Genomic DNA, 16,536 nt, shown 5'->3' on the forward strand with positions numbered 1-16,536 from the left:
CCTCTCCCCCTTTCTCCCCCTCTCCTTCTCCCTCCCTCTCTCCCTCCTCCCCTCCTTCTTCTCCTTCTCCTCTCCCTCCTTTCCCTCTCTCTTCCCCACTCATTGCAGTTCTGTACTTACCCTATTGTTCTCTCTTCCTCTCATTGCACATCCCTCTGTTCCATCGATTGCGATTCTATACTTACCCTATCGTTCTCTCTCTTTATCTCGTTCTGTTCACGTTTTCTTTTCGTATGCGATTTAATTAAATAGAGGAAGTGAATTGCCTAATCGGGTCTTGTACACAAGATGTTGGTGTGTGTTGATACGATTGATTTATTTGTACCGTTTTTTCTTATGTTTGATCCTCGGTTTGGATCCTTAATAAGAAATTCTAATATATAAAATCATTGTGCTACATGGAACGATGCTACAATATCAGGAGTAACAAATTGTAACCTTTCTTATATTTGAAAGTAATAATAAATGAAAATCTGTGAAAAATAAGGGTAAATATCTAGAAAAGGAGAGCCCCTCCCCGATGATCTTGGCCTTGACATATGTTGTCAAGGTCATGACCCTGAGTGACCTCCCGCAGGTTTTAGGTGGCGGTCGCTGTCCGTTAAAAAGTTATTAACAAAAAAAGTTTCAAAATTATCATATCATTTCTGCCATATATGTATTATAACAAGTACTATTTTACATCTCCTTCCGTTTAGAAACGTTAAACTTTTCATGCGAAGTAACTCTCACCTCCCCCAACCCCCTGCGAAGGGGCACACGACTTCTACGATTGTACTGTTGCTATGATTGTACTATCGGGGCAGACCTCTGTCGATGGTGGCCGAAGGGCACCCCCTTGCACCCGCCCGTGTGTGTGTTCCATTTGTTATATAACGATTATGAGTCTATTACTTGATATTTCACGCACACACGCCCACACACGCCCACACACACACACAGTACAATCATAGCAACAGTACAATCGTAGAAGTCGTGTGCTCCTTCGTAGGGGGTTGGGGAGGTGAGAATTACTTCGCGTGGAAAATTTAACGTTTCTAAACAGAAGGAGATGTAAAATAGTACTTGTTATAATACATATATGGCAGAAATGGTACGTTGATATGTATAATTTCTGAGAAATGGTACGTTAATTTTGAAACTTTGGGGGTTGGGGGAGGTGAGAATTACTTCGCGTGGAAAGTTTAATGTTTCTAAACAGAAGGAGATGTAAAATAGTACTTGTTATAATACATAGGTATATGGCAGAAATGATACGTTAATATGTATAATTTCTGAGAAATGGTACGTTAATTTTGAAACTTTGTTTGTTAATAACTTTTTAACGGACAGTGACCGCCACCTAAAACCTGCGGGAGGTTACTCAGGGCCATGACCTTGACAACATATGTCAAGGTCATGATCATCGGGGGGGGGGGCTCCCCTTTTCTAGATATTTACCAAAATAAGATTACGAAGAATATCACATGTTGGCGTTTCGTCCCGGCTTCCCACTACTAGACTCATCAGTAAGGTAATGTAGTGGGAGCCTACCTTAGACGCCTGGGGGAGATGTTAGAAAGAAGTTCTATATAAACAAATACTCATGTATTTCGGCACTTGCGAGATTTTGCATGGGTAACTATAGACCTCTGTTGGCTAGTCGACGTAGTGATATTCTTCACAATGTTCTTCATATTGAAATAAGTAATTAAAGCGCATTTTTCGACTAGCCATCAGAGGTCTATAGTTACTCATGCCAATTCTCGCAAGTTGGGACAAAACGCCATAATTACGTGATATTCTTCGCAATATATTAGATTAATTTAAAGATTTTAATCGAAATTATTGGCTCATTGTCCTTATCTCTTTATATTAGTTGTTTGATACATATTGAGCCGTATCACAAACATTTTAATTTACGCGAGTGAAAATAATGCGTTTAAAATTACAACTATATTAAGGGGACGTTATTTCAGGTTATTAGAGTTGCGTTTTAAGACTGACGATTGTTCAGCACGCAAGTTGGGAGGGTGGGAGGGGAATACATATATTACTTTAAAAATAAATATTGCGAAGAATATTACTACGTCGACCCGCCATCAGAGGTCTATAGATATTCGCGAAAATTCTCGCAAGTGCTTTGATACGCGCATATCTAGATATATAGAATCTCGATTTAATAACTTAAACAGGCGTCTAAGGTAGGCTTCCACTACAATGCCTTACTGATGAGTCCAGTAGTGGAAGTTGGAACGAAACGCCATAATTACGTGATATTCTTCGCAATATATTAGATTAATTTAAAGATTTCAACCGAAATTATTGGCTCATGCCCTTATCTCTTTATATTAGTTGTTTAATACATATTGAGCCGTATCACAAACATTTTTATTAGAATTTCTTATTAAGGATCCTAACCGAGGATCAAACATAAGAAAAAACGGTACAAATAAATCAATCGTATCAACACACACCAACATTCTGTGTACAAGACTCGATTAGGCAATTCACTTCCTCTAATTTTCATCACACGAGTCAATTAGTATCATCATTCATTATGTTAATTAAATAGATTTTACAATTTTCAATGATATGACTAAGCAATTAATTATAATAAAATTTTTAGTAATGTAATTAAAACAAACGCTCAAGCGCGCTTTCTTATCAACTAGTTACTAGATTAATACTCATTGAATCGTACTATTGAACAGCTATCATATTATAAATTGATACTTAATTGTAGAAAAGACTCGAAAATGTATTTTAGGCATAACTCGAGTTATGTTGGACAAATGAAAAGACAATTAAAAACGAGAGTACATGAACACATTTCAGATATTAATAAAACTTCTAAGTCGCCTTCGGTCATTTCTAACCACCGTATTGAGATGAATCGTAATTTTAAATGGGACGAAGTTGAGATATTATAGAGACCCTATACCAGAGTCTGGACACGAGCGCGATTGTGGCAAATTGCTACGAGAAAGAAAGAAATATATATGTATATTATATATATATACACACTATCTTCGTCTATTAATTCTAACCTTAATGTAATGTATATATTTGTATATTCTCTTTCATTTAAGTTGACAGAGTAAAAAATATTAAATATTAAAAATAATAACATTAAATAAATATTTATAGTAAAAATGGGTGGCTGCGCTGCTCCGTATTGTAATAATTCAACTGTCAAAGGACATACAATGAAAAGATTTCCTAAAAATCCTGAACGACGAGTTATATGGATAAAAAATGTTAACCGAGAAGATTGGGTACCAACAAACAATTCACTTCTTTGTGAATGTTACGTCCGGCGCGATTTTTCCCGAAAATTTTCGCCCCTGAAATTTCTATCCCGCACTCATTATTGCGCGCCGTACGATTCGCCTGCGTGCCTGCATTAACTCTTTGTAGCGCCGCGCTTACGCGAGGGCACCACCTCCCGGGCGACACGCGCCGGCTAATTAATGCATAAATTCCCAATTTAATCAAATGCTCCAATGCCCGTGAAGGCAGGACTGTATTAGTTAGCGCGCCTTACACTCAATCATATTGCGCTACCCCGCTCAAATTGTACTTTTCTTTTCTTAATCCTTATGCGATTCATAAGCATAGCGAGTATACGAAAGTACTACGCATCACGCGACGCTCGCTAATCCGAGTTGACAGGGCGAAAACCCATTGTGAAAAACTAAAACTTGATATGCGGCCTTATCGTCGCGCCTCCACGCTTACTAACGGGAAAACGACCCGATACAGCATTTTCTATAAATATGAGCTAGAATTGTACCAAGTATCGAAGCGATGCGCTCATCGATTAATGAAATATTAAATAATTGTTGAAATGATTTATTACCCATTTTTCGGGGAAATTCGGCATTTCCACACGCCGCGGCCACCAAACTGGCCCTATATAAGCGAGCGAAACCAAGCGCTCCTGTTCATTATTGTTCTATCTCTGGTAGTACTTTAAAGTCCTTCGTGAGCGAAATCTTCGTAAGCATTATTAGATACTAATCGTAAATCTCAGAGCGTCAGATCGCTATCAGCATACATCTTTGCGGCGTTAAATCGATTGCCAGCTATATATTATTAAAATCCGGGTTCCGTGAGAGCGCGAACGTAAGTGTGTAAAATTGATTAATTAATTTATTTATTTATTAAAATAGTGTGCGTCCCGCCCATATTTTTCTTTCTTTCAATTCGTTTTCGTATTGTGCGCAGTGTAGAGTTAGTCGAATTTTTCGAAACGCGTATCGTGCGTTAAATCATTTTTCGTTAAGTTTTCCATCCGAAATCGGATCTTAATATATTGATTTACGAATTTGCGCGTCTTTTTCTCTCGTTTCATCTCTTGTTGTCCGCAAATCACATTAATAAATTTATAGAGTGAACAATGATGGACCACCGTTTTCGTTAATTCGTTCCTTTCCTTTTATTTTATTTTTTTGTGTATGTGTGCGCACGTGCGTGATTGAGTGCGTGCAAATTCATCCCCCAGTGAGTAGCATTTCCCCTCAACGATTTGCAAGCAAGGGAACTGTGCGCCTCCCTATCTGGCAGCCTTTTCCCCGCCCTCTTTTTTTTTTATCGACGCTACTCACTGGCCGTTCGGTTGCTCTAACCGCGTTCTCGCTCGCCGGGAAACTGCTCAACGACTACATCGCGCAAATACTCGCTCTTTCCATACACGCACCGCGCGACCTAAAGAACCGCTCGTTCTTCTCATGATAATAATATCATGAGAAGAACGAGCGGTAATAATACCGCTATAGCTCATCCCCCAGTGAGTAGCATTTCCCCTCAACGATTTGCAAGCAAGGGAACTGTGCGCCTCCCTATCTGGCAGCCTTTTCCTCGCCCCTTTTTTTTATCGACCCTACTCTCTGGCCGTTCGGTCGTTCTGACCGCGCTTTCGTACATCGGAAATCCGCTTCAACTACGAAAATCGTGTAAAGCTTTGCACCACGATTGAAATGTGCCCAACGTAACATTTTCATTCATAATTAATCACCCTTCTCAATACACTCCCCTACTTAATTAAACTATAAAAATTAGCATATACATTTTCCCTGCCCACATTGCCCATTAACTAAAATGGCATTCAATTATTCAGCAGGACATGGGCCGTATACGAAGGGGGTGTAGGGCGGGGGCAGGCCCAAAATTGGAAACATCCTTTCGCTAACAAGCCTATGATTTGATCTCGAAGAATTTTTGCTTCATGGATAGAATCGGCTCCCGCTAATAAGTCGTCCATGTAGAAGTCTCCATTAACGGCCTCCGCAGCCTCAGGATACTCCCTTGCTTCCGACTCGGCCTATTGTTTCAAGAATCTGGTGGCTAAAAATGACGCCGATGATGTACTATATACAATATGATGGTCAGTAATTCGAAAGTTTCCAAGTCTTGGTCCTCTTCTTCACGCCATACTATCCTTTGCAAAGGCGTAAATGCTGTATCTACCATCACCTGCCGATACATTTTTGTTATGTCGGCGTTCAATTCGTATGTGAATGTTCGAAATCTCATTACAATCGAAAATAGATCTTGTAGTACCGTGGGTCCAGTCATTAAAACGTCATTCAACAAAATCCCGCTGCTTGTCTTGCAGGAAGCGTCGAATACCATGCGCAGCTTGGTGGTGATTGCTTTATGACCGCATGATGTAGTAAATAATATGTATGATTGCTGACTTCTTGATCGTCCTTGATCTTCTGCATATGTCCGAGCGTCAAGTATTCTTTCATGAATTCCACATATTCTTGCTTTAGTCTCTGCTGTTGCCTAAATTTCCTTTCCAAAGAATAGAATCTCTTGGTTGCGGTTGATTTCGATTTGCCTAATCGTTCTAGTTCCTTTTCTTTGGTCGAAAGCCTGACGATGAAACGACCTTGCTCGTTTCTTTGAGTAGTTTGACGAAAGTATTCTTCGCATGATCTCTCTTCTCTCGTGTATGCCTGACTGTTGCTGCAGTCTTTGATATGCCACAACTGTCGTGCTCTTCTAGATAATGGTTCTCAATCATATTTCATAACCAAAAATCTAACAAATCAAGTATCAGTATTATACAGATTAGACCTAACAACAAGGCAAATCAAGTATCAGTATCTGAAATTGGAAAAGTAACGTCTCAAGCAAATTGTTATAATGCCTTTCAAACAACCATTAGCTTCTTGTCCAACTCATCGTTGTTGATGTTCAAGTGGCAGTGTGAAATTCCCACTGTCTTGGTAGCGGTGCTTACCTTACCGGCCACTAGCCAGCTAAGCTGTTTTCTGCAAAACGACTTGATTATTGATTTACTTGACTTGACCGACACATGTGAGTTGCCAGAACGTCGAAATGTGAAAATTAAATTCTGCTAAATTTATGTTTTTCGGAACGTTAATGGCCTTGCTATCGATCCAATTAATAGATAACTTCTTGGTTATATGATCTATCACCATGCAATCAATGGTTGTTTGGGAGGCATTATAGTTTGAACCTATTTTGAGCCCTGCTATGTTATTTGCTTGAGACGTTAGTTTTTCAATTTCAGATACTGATACTTGATTTGCCTTGTTGTTAGGTCTAATCTGTATAATACTGATACTTGATTTGTTAGATTTTTGATTATGAAATATGATTGAGAACCATTATCTAGAAGAGCACGACAATTGTGACTCTTACCTGTGCGGTCGTATACCCTTACCATGGCTGTTGACAGCAATACCTGTGTTACATTTGGTACTGCGTTTATCCGAGACGAGGTTACCACAACTGTATCTTGCGCATGGCCTTCCTTGACTGCGTCATTTTCTGATGATACGGATTCTGCGGCCGTATTACGATGTAATAATGTGTTGTGCTTTTTGCTACAATGCCTGCACGTTCGTGCATTGCAATCTCCGACTTGATGATTATTAGAGCGTAAGCAGCTGATGCATAGCTTATGACTTGTTGGAACCTTTGATCTGTGGAAAGGCCTAAAAATTTCTGACAATAAAAGATAAAGTGCTCATCATTGCATATGGCACATTTCTCCTTGACGTTTGCTAGAAATAACGCTGTATTTTTTGCTTTAATTACTTTGGAATCAGCGTCGGCTGGAATTGACGTAACCGCTTTCTTACTAACCGTTTCCAACGTCTGACATTTGCGTAACAAGAATTCTGTCATTTGCTTAAAACTTGGTATCGTTGCATCCGTTAAACTTGTTTGCCATTCTTTTAATGTTAACATATCTTTGTCGTTACTAATTGTAAGTGTATTAACATATCATCCCAGGCATCTGTTGGATAACCGAGTGCCCTTAACGCTCTTACATGTTTTAATGTACCATCTACGATTTGTCTCCATAAAACTGGACTCTGTTTAGTTGTGCCACGCAGTTCGAAAATGGCCTTGAGGTGATTTTGTATTATGAGCCGTTTATTGTCGTAACATTCGTTGAGCATGTCCCATGCGTTCTCGTCGTAATTATTCTCTGTAATTTCTAACGAATGTTTCACTTACGACGCCCCGCCAGCCAACGAGGATTTCAAATAATGAAATCGTTGAATATTCGATAACGTGGTGTTTGTACACCAATGAATAGAAGATGTCATGAAAAGGCGTCCATTCATCGTAAGAACCAGAAAATGTCGGTAAGGTTATTTTGGGTAATCGTACGTTACCATCAGAACGCGGTTGCGCAGTCGAACTATTCGAAGCTGTCGATAATTCGGTGTTGACGCTACTTATGATTAATTAAATCTTGCTCCTTAGAGCGAAGAACGCGACTTCGAAACCCTCTCTGTCAACGGTCTCGCTCTCAACTAACAATTCTAACTCTGATTGTACTGTTTCGTACTGCGACCAACTTTCGTTAAGTTTCTCTAATCTAGCTTTTGCTTGCGCGACATCCTCTGGTGTAATTTTCATTGTTTCGATATAATTTTTGCATCGCGTGCACGCTGCCTCTATATTTGCGCGTTTTCATTTTAACGAAATTACCTTGTCTTTTCCAAAAGATGCTTCCGGCTGTTGTGAATGGTTCATAGTGACAGCTGATTTTGGCAGTTTTAGAGAGGTTAGACATTTGCTAATAATATTCAGTTTATATCGCTTTGAGTTTCATACAAAAACTTTGATTTTTACTGTGTTTGAAATGTCGAATTTTGTGTTAACCAAGCAGCATTTGCGGGAGATTTCAATTTTCTGCTTTAATTGGAAGAAAAGTGCAGCTGAAGTCCATCGAATGCTTGAAGTTTATGGTGACACTGCTCCAATTGATAAATCATGTAGGGAATGGTTTCGACGTTTCAAGGATGGAGATTTCAGCGTTGAAGACAAGCCTCGCTCTGGACAGCCAAAAAATTCGAAGACAAAGAATTAGAGACAATACTCGAAGAAGATCAGAGTCAAACGCAAGAGGAGCTTGCAGAATCATTGGGAGTCAACAAGCCGGTTCTGTACGATCGAGAGCCATGGGAATGATTCAAAAACAAGGAAATTGGGTACCTTATGAACTGAAACTGAGAGACGTTGGAAGGCAATTTTTCACTTGCGAGCAACTGTTTTGAAGGCAACAAAGAAAAAGTTTTTTTGCATCGGACTGTGACTGAAGATGAGAAGTGGATATTCTACGACAACCCCAAGAAGAAAAAATATTACGCTGAGCCCGGTCGTTGCCATCGAACTCAACGTCAACACCAAAGCCGAATATTCATGGTTCAAAGATCATGCTCTGTATCTGGTGGGACCAAAAGGGTGTTGTTTCCTATGAGCTGCTGAAACCAGTGTTGTTAGACGGGCTCCCGTTTTCGCGCATGCGCATTAAACGTAGTCTCATTGCCGTACCTAACTCGAGCAAAATAGGGCGCTTATAGCCCCGGTATTGTTTTTGAAAGTTTACTAAAAAATTTCTAGAGAGAGAGAGAGAGAGAGAAAATTATTTAACAAATGAAATAAACTGTAATATTATACAATATATATATATGCAAATATAAATAACATTTATATAATTCAATATAATTTAAAGTATTGATTAATACAATAATATTATAAAGATAAGACAACAAAGGGAATAATGATAAAATAATTGTTTATAAACACAATTTTATATAAATAAAGATTCTTTATTAGGCAGAAATAAAAGAATACCAACATTTGTTGCATGGGTAAGGAAAACTGCCAAAAACCTTACCAATATTCATTAAATAAAATAAATGCTCTTTTTAAAATAATGAAAATATATAATATTGAGAAAGAGGGCAATGAGCCAATAATACCGTTAAAATCTTTAAATTATAATCTAATGTATTGCGAAGAATATCACGTAATTATGGCGTTTTGTCCCAGCTTCCACTACTGGACTCATCAGTAAGGTATTGTAGTGGAAGCCTACCTTAGACGCCTGTTTAAGTTATTAGATCAATATTCTATATATACAGATATGCGCGTATCAAAGCACTTGCGAGAATTTTTATGAATATCTATAGACCTCTGATGGCGGGTCGACGTAGTAATATTCTTCGCAATATTTATTTTAAAGTAATATATGTAAAATTTGGGGGGAATTTTCAGATAAAGTTGCGTTTCAAGACCGACGAATGTTCAGCGCGCAAGTTAAAAATGGGGGGGTGGGAGGGGAATTAGAGGAGCGAAATCGCTCAGTGCGTCTCTATAAATAGGCCCGCTCGCGATACATAAAAAACTCAATACGTAAAACTCGATACGTACAAGTCTAGGTATAAGTACGAGTATAGGTACGGGTTCAAGTAAGAGTAAAAGTATAAAATACATACGTAAAACTCAATACGTAAAACTCGATACGTACAAGTCTAGGTATAAGTACGAGTATAGGTACGGGTTCGAGTAAGAGTAAAAGTATAAAATACATACGTAAAACTCAATACATACAACTCAATACGTAAAACTCAATACGTAAAACTCAATACGTAAAACTCAATACGTAAAACTGAATACGTACAAGTATAAGTTTGAGTATAAGTATAAACTCAATATAAACTCAGTCATACGTAAAACTCAATACATACAACTCAATACGTAAAACTAAATACATAAAACTCAATACGTAAAACTCAATACGTAAAACTCAATACGTAAAACTCAATACGTAAAACTCAATACGTACAAGTCTAGGTATAAGTATGAGTATAGGTACGGGTCCAAGTAAGAGTAAAAGAGTGCAGAAGACTAATCCCGTGACGTATCTCTTGGAGGATTACCGCGGCGAACCGGTCGCCGGAGGATTCTACGAGCACGAGTTGCTTCGCGTCGCTAATCCCGACGTGTATCTAGTTGAAAAGGTGTTGCGTAAGAAGGGAGACAGGGTGTACGTCAAGTGGCTGGGATTCGACGGATCGCACAATTCGTGGATAAATAAACGAGATGTCGTGTGATTTAATTTTTTTTTTATTCGTATAAAATATATATATCAATATATGTATTGTGACCGTACTTTTGAGGAACGGCACAACTTCGTCACTTCATCCGCTGCTCTTTTTACGCGATAGCTCACAAGATGGACACAATAATGTAATTAGCAAAAGTGCGGTCCTTCCTTAAACTTTATGTGCTACGATATTCGAGCCGTACTAATTTTCGTTGGGCGCCAGACACGAGAGAGCGTGCCACTCTTCGCACTAAATTAAGAAGTTACGCTCGGACAAAGAAATTACAGAGCAACGGAATTCGCGACGGACAGGCTCAGCTAGCTCAGCCAACGAAATTGGTAGAGGGGGTGGTTCGCGATATGCGGGAAACAATGTCGGAGAACGAGGTAGAGACAGACAGAAATAATCAGACAGAAATTAACATTAAGAATAACAAAGAATTCCCACTTTATTCAGTTCGCGTCGATACATGAGTTGACGTAATTTATAGAATACCGCGGTCGCGCGTCGACGACAAGTTTACTTTATTAGAGAAAGTACAATGGCAAGGTCGTCGACGACGGTACTTAGAAATGTTCGACTCTAAGAACTTCCAGCACACCGACAGCCTAATGCTGAGCGGTGACACGCGGCTCGACTCTAATCTTAAACAAACCGGAATCTCAACAATACAAACAATATGACTTGGCAGTGACACGGGCGAGCAATAACGACAATCCTGAGTTCACAAACTCTTACGCTCGAGCGGATGGCACGCGCTCATCGACAGAAACAATGACGTTACTCTTTGCCGGTACGACATCGACCGAATCAAATCCGCGTAAATTCTCACACGCGATCCGCTCAAGACGCTCACAAAAGATTACGCGATCGGTGGCTTTACAATAAAACGAATAACGCTCGCCTCACCAAGATACTCCTCCTCAGCCGCTTCCTTCAAAGTCTGTACGAGAGCCGATAGCAGTGCTCATCTTCGACGAATATTCTCGAAATTCCTGACAAGTTATGGGCGAGATCCTGCGTCCTTACTCGAGGTCCGTCACTGCACAAGTGCCGATCGGAAGTTTCCGCGGATTCACGCAGGTCGTCAGGCCCTCTCTTATCGGCCTCTGCTTGCTCTAATTGGCTCGCCGCGACCGCGTGACCCCGCGACGAATCCCGCGGGTCCTTGCGTGTCGCGGATCCTTTTACGCTGTGGCGCGCTTTTCCAAAAGTCCGAAAATGCTTCCTTGTCGCTTGACGATCTTCCATCGATCGTTGTGGGACATGATGCTTCGGCGGATGTTCTGCCTTTGAGTCCGTTCCCAGCTGACGTCTCTCTCCGAGGCGTCTGCAATGAGGGTGCGATAATCCACCAAATAATAGCGACATTAATAACAAATATGAAATAATACGACCTGCGTGTGCCGCGCTTCTCGTGACTTCAGCCAAATTCTTCATACAGCAATCTCTTCCTCGTGGGAGGCGACGTCTTCTCTCTTCTAGCGATAGGTGAGGCGGCCGAACACAAGAATACAGCGTAGCCACCGGCTCTGATCGTGAATTACCGGCAAAATCCGAGCTCAGGATCGTCTTAATATTAACTAAAACTTAACTAAATAGCGACAAGAAGAAAAAAAGAAAAATAATACAATAATCGCAAGAAAAAGAATAAAATTAAGTAATACAATAATCGCAAAAAGGAAATAAAAATAATAAATAATGTCGCATATTCGCTTGTGCGCTCGCCCGTTGACCCTGAAGGACCCAGGATCTCGCGTTATGCTGTTTTTCTGGGTGACTGACAAAATGTCACGTCACAGTATGTATCAAAAATATATATACCATTATATCACGATATCGTTGTCGTTCTTTATTCCTTTCAATAAGGCACACACACGAATGATGACAAAGTATAAAGCTCTCTGTAACGTTACAATATTACATACGTGCATACATGCGTACGTACAAGTACATACTCAGTATAAACTCAATACGTACAAGTATACGTATAAACTCAGTATAAACTCAATACGTACAACCTAATACGTACAACCCAATACGTAAAACTCAATACGTAGCACTCAATACATACATGTATAAGTTTGAGTATAAGTATAAACTCAGTATAAACTCAATCATACGTAAACCTCAATACATAACACTTAATACGTAAAACTCAATACACAAAACTCAATACGTAACACTCAATACATACAGGTATAAGTACAAGTTCGAGTATAAGTATAAACTCAGTCATACGTAAACCTCAATACATAACACTCAATACGTAAAACTCAATACGTAACACTCAATACATACAGGTATAAGTACAAGTTCGAGTATAAGTATAAACTCAGTCATACGTAAACCTCAATACATAACACTCAATACGTAAAACTCAATATACAAAACTCAATACGTAACACTCAATACATACAGGTATAAGTACAAGTTCGAGTATAAGTATAAACTCAGTCATACGTAAACCTCAATACATAACACTCGATACATACAGGTATAAGTACAAGTCTAGGTACGAGAAAACGCAATATAAAAGGACATATATAAAATACATGAAACTCGATACGTAAAACACATTACATAAAACTCAATACATAAAACTCGATACGTAAAACTCAATACATACAGGTATAAGTACAAGTTTAGGTATAAAAGTATAGGTACGAGAAAACGCAATATAAAAGATACATAAAACTCAATACGTCTAGGTATAGGTATGAGTATAAGTATAAACTCAGTATAAAAGTAAAAGTATAAAATACGTCTAAGTACAAGTATAGGTAAACTAACACTCGATACAACACACGCGAGCTACACTATCCGGTAATGCCCCCACGGTAGCGTGTTCGTCGAGTCCGGTACGACGTACCGTTTGTCGTCGTACGGACTCAGAGCGATCTTCTTCTCCGACACCGTGTACACCCGGTGTAACTTGGATCGTATGCACACCTGCCTGCGCGTCATTTCGATGTCCTCCTTCAGACACCGGGTGTAATCCTCGACCGATATCGTCCGCGCTACGACGCTGCTCTTCACCCCCTTCGCCTTCTTCGTGTCCCTCTTTCCATCGACGCGCAGCGCGTACATCTTCGCTCTGAGTTCGACGAACTCGGTCATGATGGCGCCGTTGTTCTCGTCCTTCATGAGGCCGGGCACCTTCTTGTTCGCGAGAGGCATACCGTACGCGTTGTTCGCGGGATAGTCGCTCGTGTCGAATCTGTCGATGTCGCGTTTCATGATTTCGTACACGTCGTCGCACTCTACATGGTAGATCAGACTGTCCGTGTCGGTGTACACGATCTTGCATCTATCGCGAAACAGCGGCGTCATGTACTCGTGGTGAAACTCGTACAAGCACGTTTTCGATATGTCCAGGATGTACATACCCACGTAGATCGGCTTGCCGAATTTCATCTCTAGTTTCCGCAATTCGACCGCTATCAGGTTTTCCGCGAAGACGCTGCGGCTGTGAAAGTTAGGTTTCGCGATCAACGCCTCCGCGCCGTACCGTCCTTCCCACGTCGTCTCCAATTTAACGTCGACGCGTTCGCGCACGTTCTCCATCGTCTTGCCGAACACCGCGTTGTTCATCAGTTTGTACAGGTTTTTCTCGAAATCGTTTTTCGCGCGCGTTCGAAACTGCGTGTTGAGTTCGATGTAGTCGCGGAGCCAGGCGGATTGCGCGAATCGCAACACGCGATAGATCTTCGTTACGCAAAGGCCGTGACGCGTGCACTGTTGCAGGTTGCGGTAGTGGACGACGTACCGCTGCTTGTCGCTTACCGTCGCGAGAAGCTTGTAGTCGCGCTTGCCGGGCGGCTTCGCGCGCGTCGGGTAGAACGGCAGGTCGGCGTGCGCGTCGTGGAGACGCCGCGGATACTCGAGATCCACCTCGAGGATGTACCCGGTGGGCGAATCCAACGCGACGGCAGTATAGTCGAAATTCTGCGCGTCGTCGACCCATGCAAAGTCGGCGTAGGGCAACGGTTGACACATCGCCCAGCCGTACAGGTTGTTGACGTCGTAATACATGAGGTACGACGACGGTTCCGACGGGTCGTACACCTGCATGTACTTATTATTGGCCCGCGCGTATCTGCCAGAACACTGGCTGAGACCTCCGCGTATGCCGCGCTCGACGAACATCACCATATCTATGTCTGTGAGTAACTCAAATTTCACGCGCGTGTGTTTAAGCATCGCGTCCCACGTGAAACCGGGCAGGGTGTAATAATGCGCGGGATCGAGTCCGTAACTCGCGACGCAACTGTCTCGAAAGTTCTCAAACACATCGGCCAACAACAGGACGTCAGTTTTTAAGTAGAGATCACTATACTCGCCGAGCGTTCGCACGGAGAACCGCTGCCACACGTTCTCGGCGTGCGCGTAATCGCTCTCGGACACTGTATCGCCCGTCAGCGAGCTGTGGAACGATTCGCGTGGCGGCAAGAGCGTATCGTTCAGTCTCTCTACGTTGTCCACGTACTCGTAGGGGAACACACCTTTATGAGTGAGCAAATCGAAGTCTTCGTCCGATAGAGCTGAAAATTCGGAACGCACGATTTTCAGTTTGTCCTTGTCGAGGTACGACGCCAATTTGTCCAGACCCGCACTCAGAAACTTATACGAGTCTATGAACCGTAGTTTCACGCACTTTCGCGAATCTTTGTCACTGGTGTCACTGGTGTCTTTGACGTGTTTCGTAAAGGAGATGTACTTCTCCTTGGTCAGGGGAAGTAGATCCACCTGTCCCTGGAATCGCGTCGCTATTTCCTGTACGACGAAGTGCGCGTCGTACCCCGACAGGTTGTGAAATACAACCGGAATGTACGGAGAGTCCTTGTAGTTCATGTTGCAGCCCTTGTGCGCCGGACCGCGGTATCGCCCGGTAAGGTGACAGTGGTCGCGCGCCCGCTCGTCACCCGGGGCGAACGGCCTCTCGCAGATGTGGCAGTGCGTCGCGCTGTCGAATCTCCGCCAGTCGTCGCGCGTGAAGTCCATGGGCCGGTTGGTCGTTATTATATTTTTCACGCGGTGCGCCAAAGCCTCTGGCTGGCTCGCGAACCAACTGACGCAGTCGTTGCCCCGCCGACATCTGTACTCGGATAACGCGCTGTCGTACGAGCAGTGCACGTAGTACGCGATACTGAACGCTTCGTGCCGCTGGTACGCGTACGACGACCCAGCAGCAGCAGCGTCTTCCGTCTTCTTCAGCACACACTCTAGGTCGGCGTATACCACGAACGGTGCCCGCTCCTTCCTGCAGTACTTGCGGAACTCTAGCCATTTGTCGTCTGTGCTCGGTAGACGGATAGCGCACGTGTAGAGCTTTTGGCAGTCCTCGCTGTGTCTCTCCAGTTTCTCGTTGGAGGAGAAGTAGTGGAGGCACCTGCAAACGACAAACACTTATTAAGTATAACATTCTTTTTGGCTTACTATTATATTTTACTTATCGCACTTACCGGTCGCAGAAGTATTTCCTATTCTTCTTTTTGTTAATCTGCGATTCTACGAGTCGGGACAGATGCTTGATACACACGAAGGGGCCGTCGCCGTCTTGCATGTACAAGAGGTTGACGTCCCTCTTGCAGTCGGTGAGCCGCAGAGGGAGGACGTCCCCGTCCTCGATGCCGTACACGTTCACCGACACCGTGTTCGAGCGCTCGAATTTCGCAACGTCTTTCAGCGTTACCGGAAACTCGATATCCGCGAAGTTGAGCACTTTAAAATAATGCGGATACGACGATGTTCAATTCACATGATTGTCCGCAGGGTACAAAGCAGCGACCATCGACCACGCGAAGCACGCATTGACGTCCATGGATCGCACGTTGACCAGCGCTTTCTTGTCCTCAATGTTCTTCGGCACTGTAACGTGACACCCCGCGCGCATGGGATTGAGTTTATTCACATTGACCGTTAGGTTCAGAATACGCGAGAGCGCCCACCCGCTGTCGCGCTCCTGATGCTCATCGAGCGACGCCAACGTGGGCTCGATAATGCGCGACGCGTACCACTCGCGCAGATCGTTGCACCGATACAGTTCGCAGTTTTTACTGTTTATCCCCATGACTGTGCGTTTGTCACCCGCGATAAACTCGCCGTTGAAGGCGGTGTTCACTTTGACGGTACCATGTATGTCTATAGCGCCCCGCACACGCTCGAG

General features: G+C 42.4%; 1 protein-coding gene across 1 annotated transcript; it reads right to left on the reverse strand.

Annotated features, from left to right (window-relative positions):
- Positions 1-13,181: 13,181 nt before the first annotated feature.
- LOC108782483 (uncharacterized) lies at positions 13,182-15,933 on the reverse strand. The gene is made up of 2 exons (XM_018550766.1): positions 15,833-15,933; positions 13,182-15,759 (listed from the first exon to the last, which is right to left on the reverse strand). Exons 1-2 carry the CDS (start codon positions 15,931-15,933, stop codon positions 13,182-13,184), a joined length of 2,679 nt encoding a protein of 892 aa, XP_018406268.1.
- Positions 15,934-16,536: the final 603 nt, after the last annotated feature.

The sequence above is a fragment of the Cyphomyrmex costatus genome, unplaced genomic scaffold (assembly GCF_001594065.2).
Source record: "Cyphomyrmex costatus isolate MS0001 unplaced genomic scaffold, Ccosl1.0 scaffold1279, whole genome shotgun sequence".
Classification (NCBI taxonomy): domain Eukaryota; kingdom Metazoa; phylum Arthropoda; class Insecta; order Hymenoptera; family Formicidae; genus Cyphomyrmex; species Cyphomyrmex costatus.

Excerpts from the sequence above, each read along its gene's own strand:
- LOC108782483 (XM_018550766.1), bottom strand. The coding sequence starts at position 15,933 with ATGCAAGACGGCGACGGCCCCTTCGTGTGTATCAAGCATCTGTCCCGA. Across the intron at positions 15,760-15,832 it reads AGGAAATACTTCTGCGACCG|GTGCCTCCACTACTTCTCCT; the intron begins GTAAGTGCGATA and ends TGTCGTTTGCAG.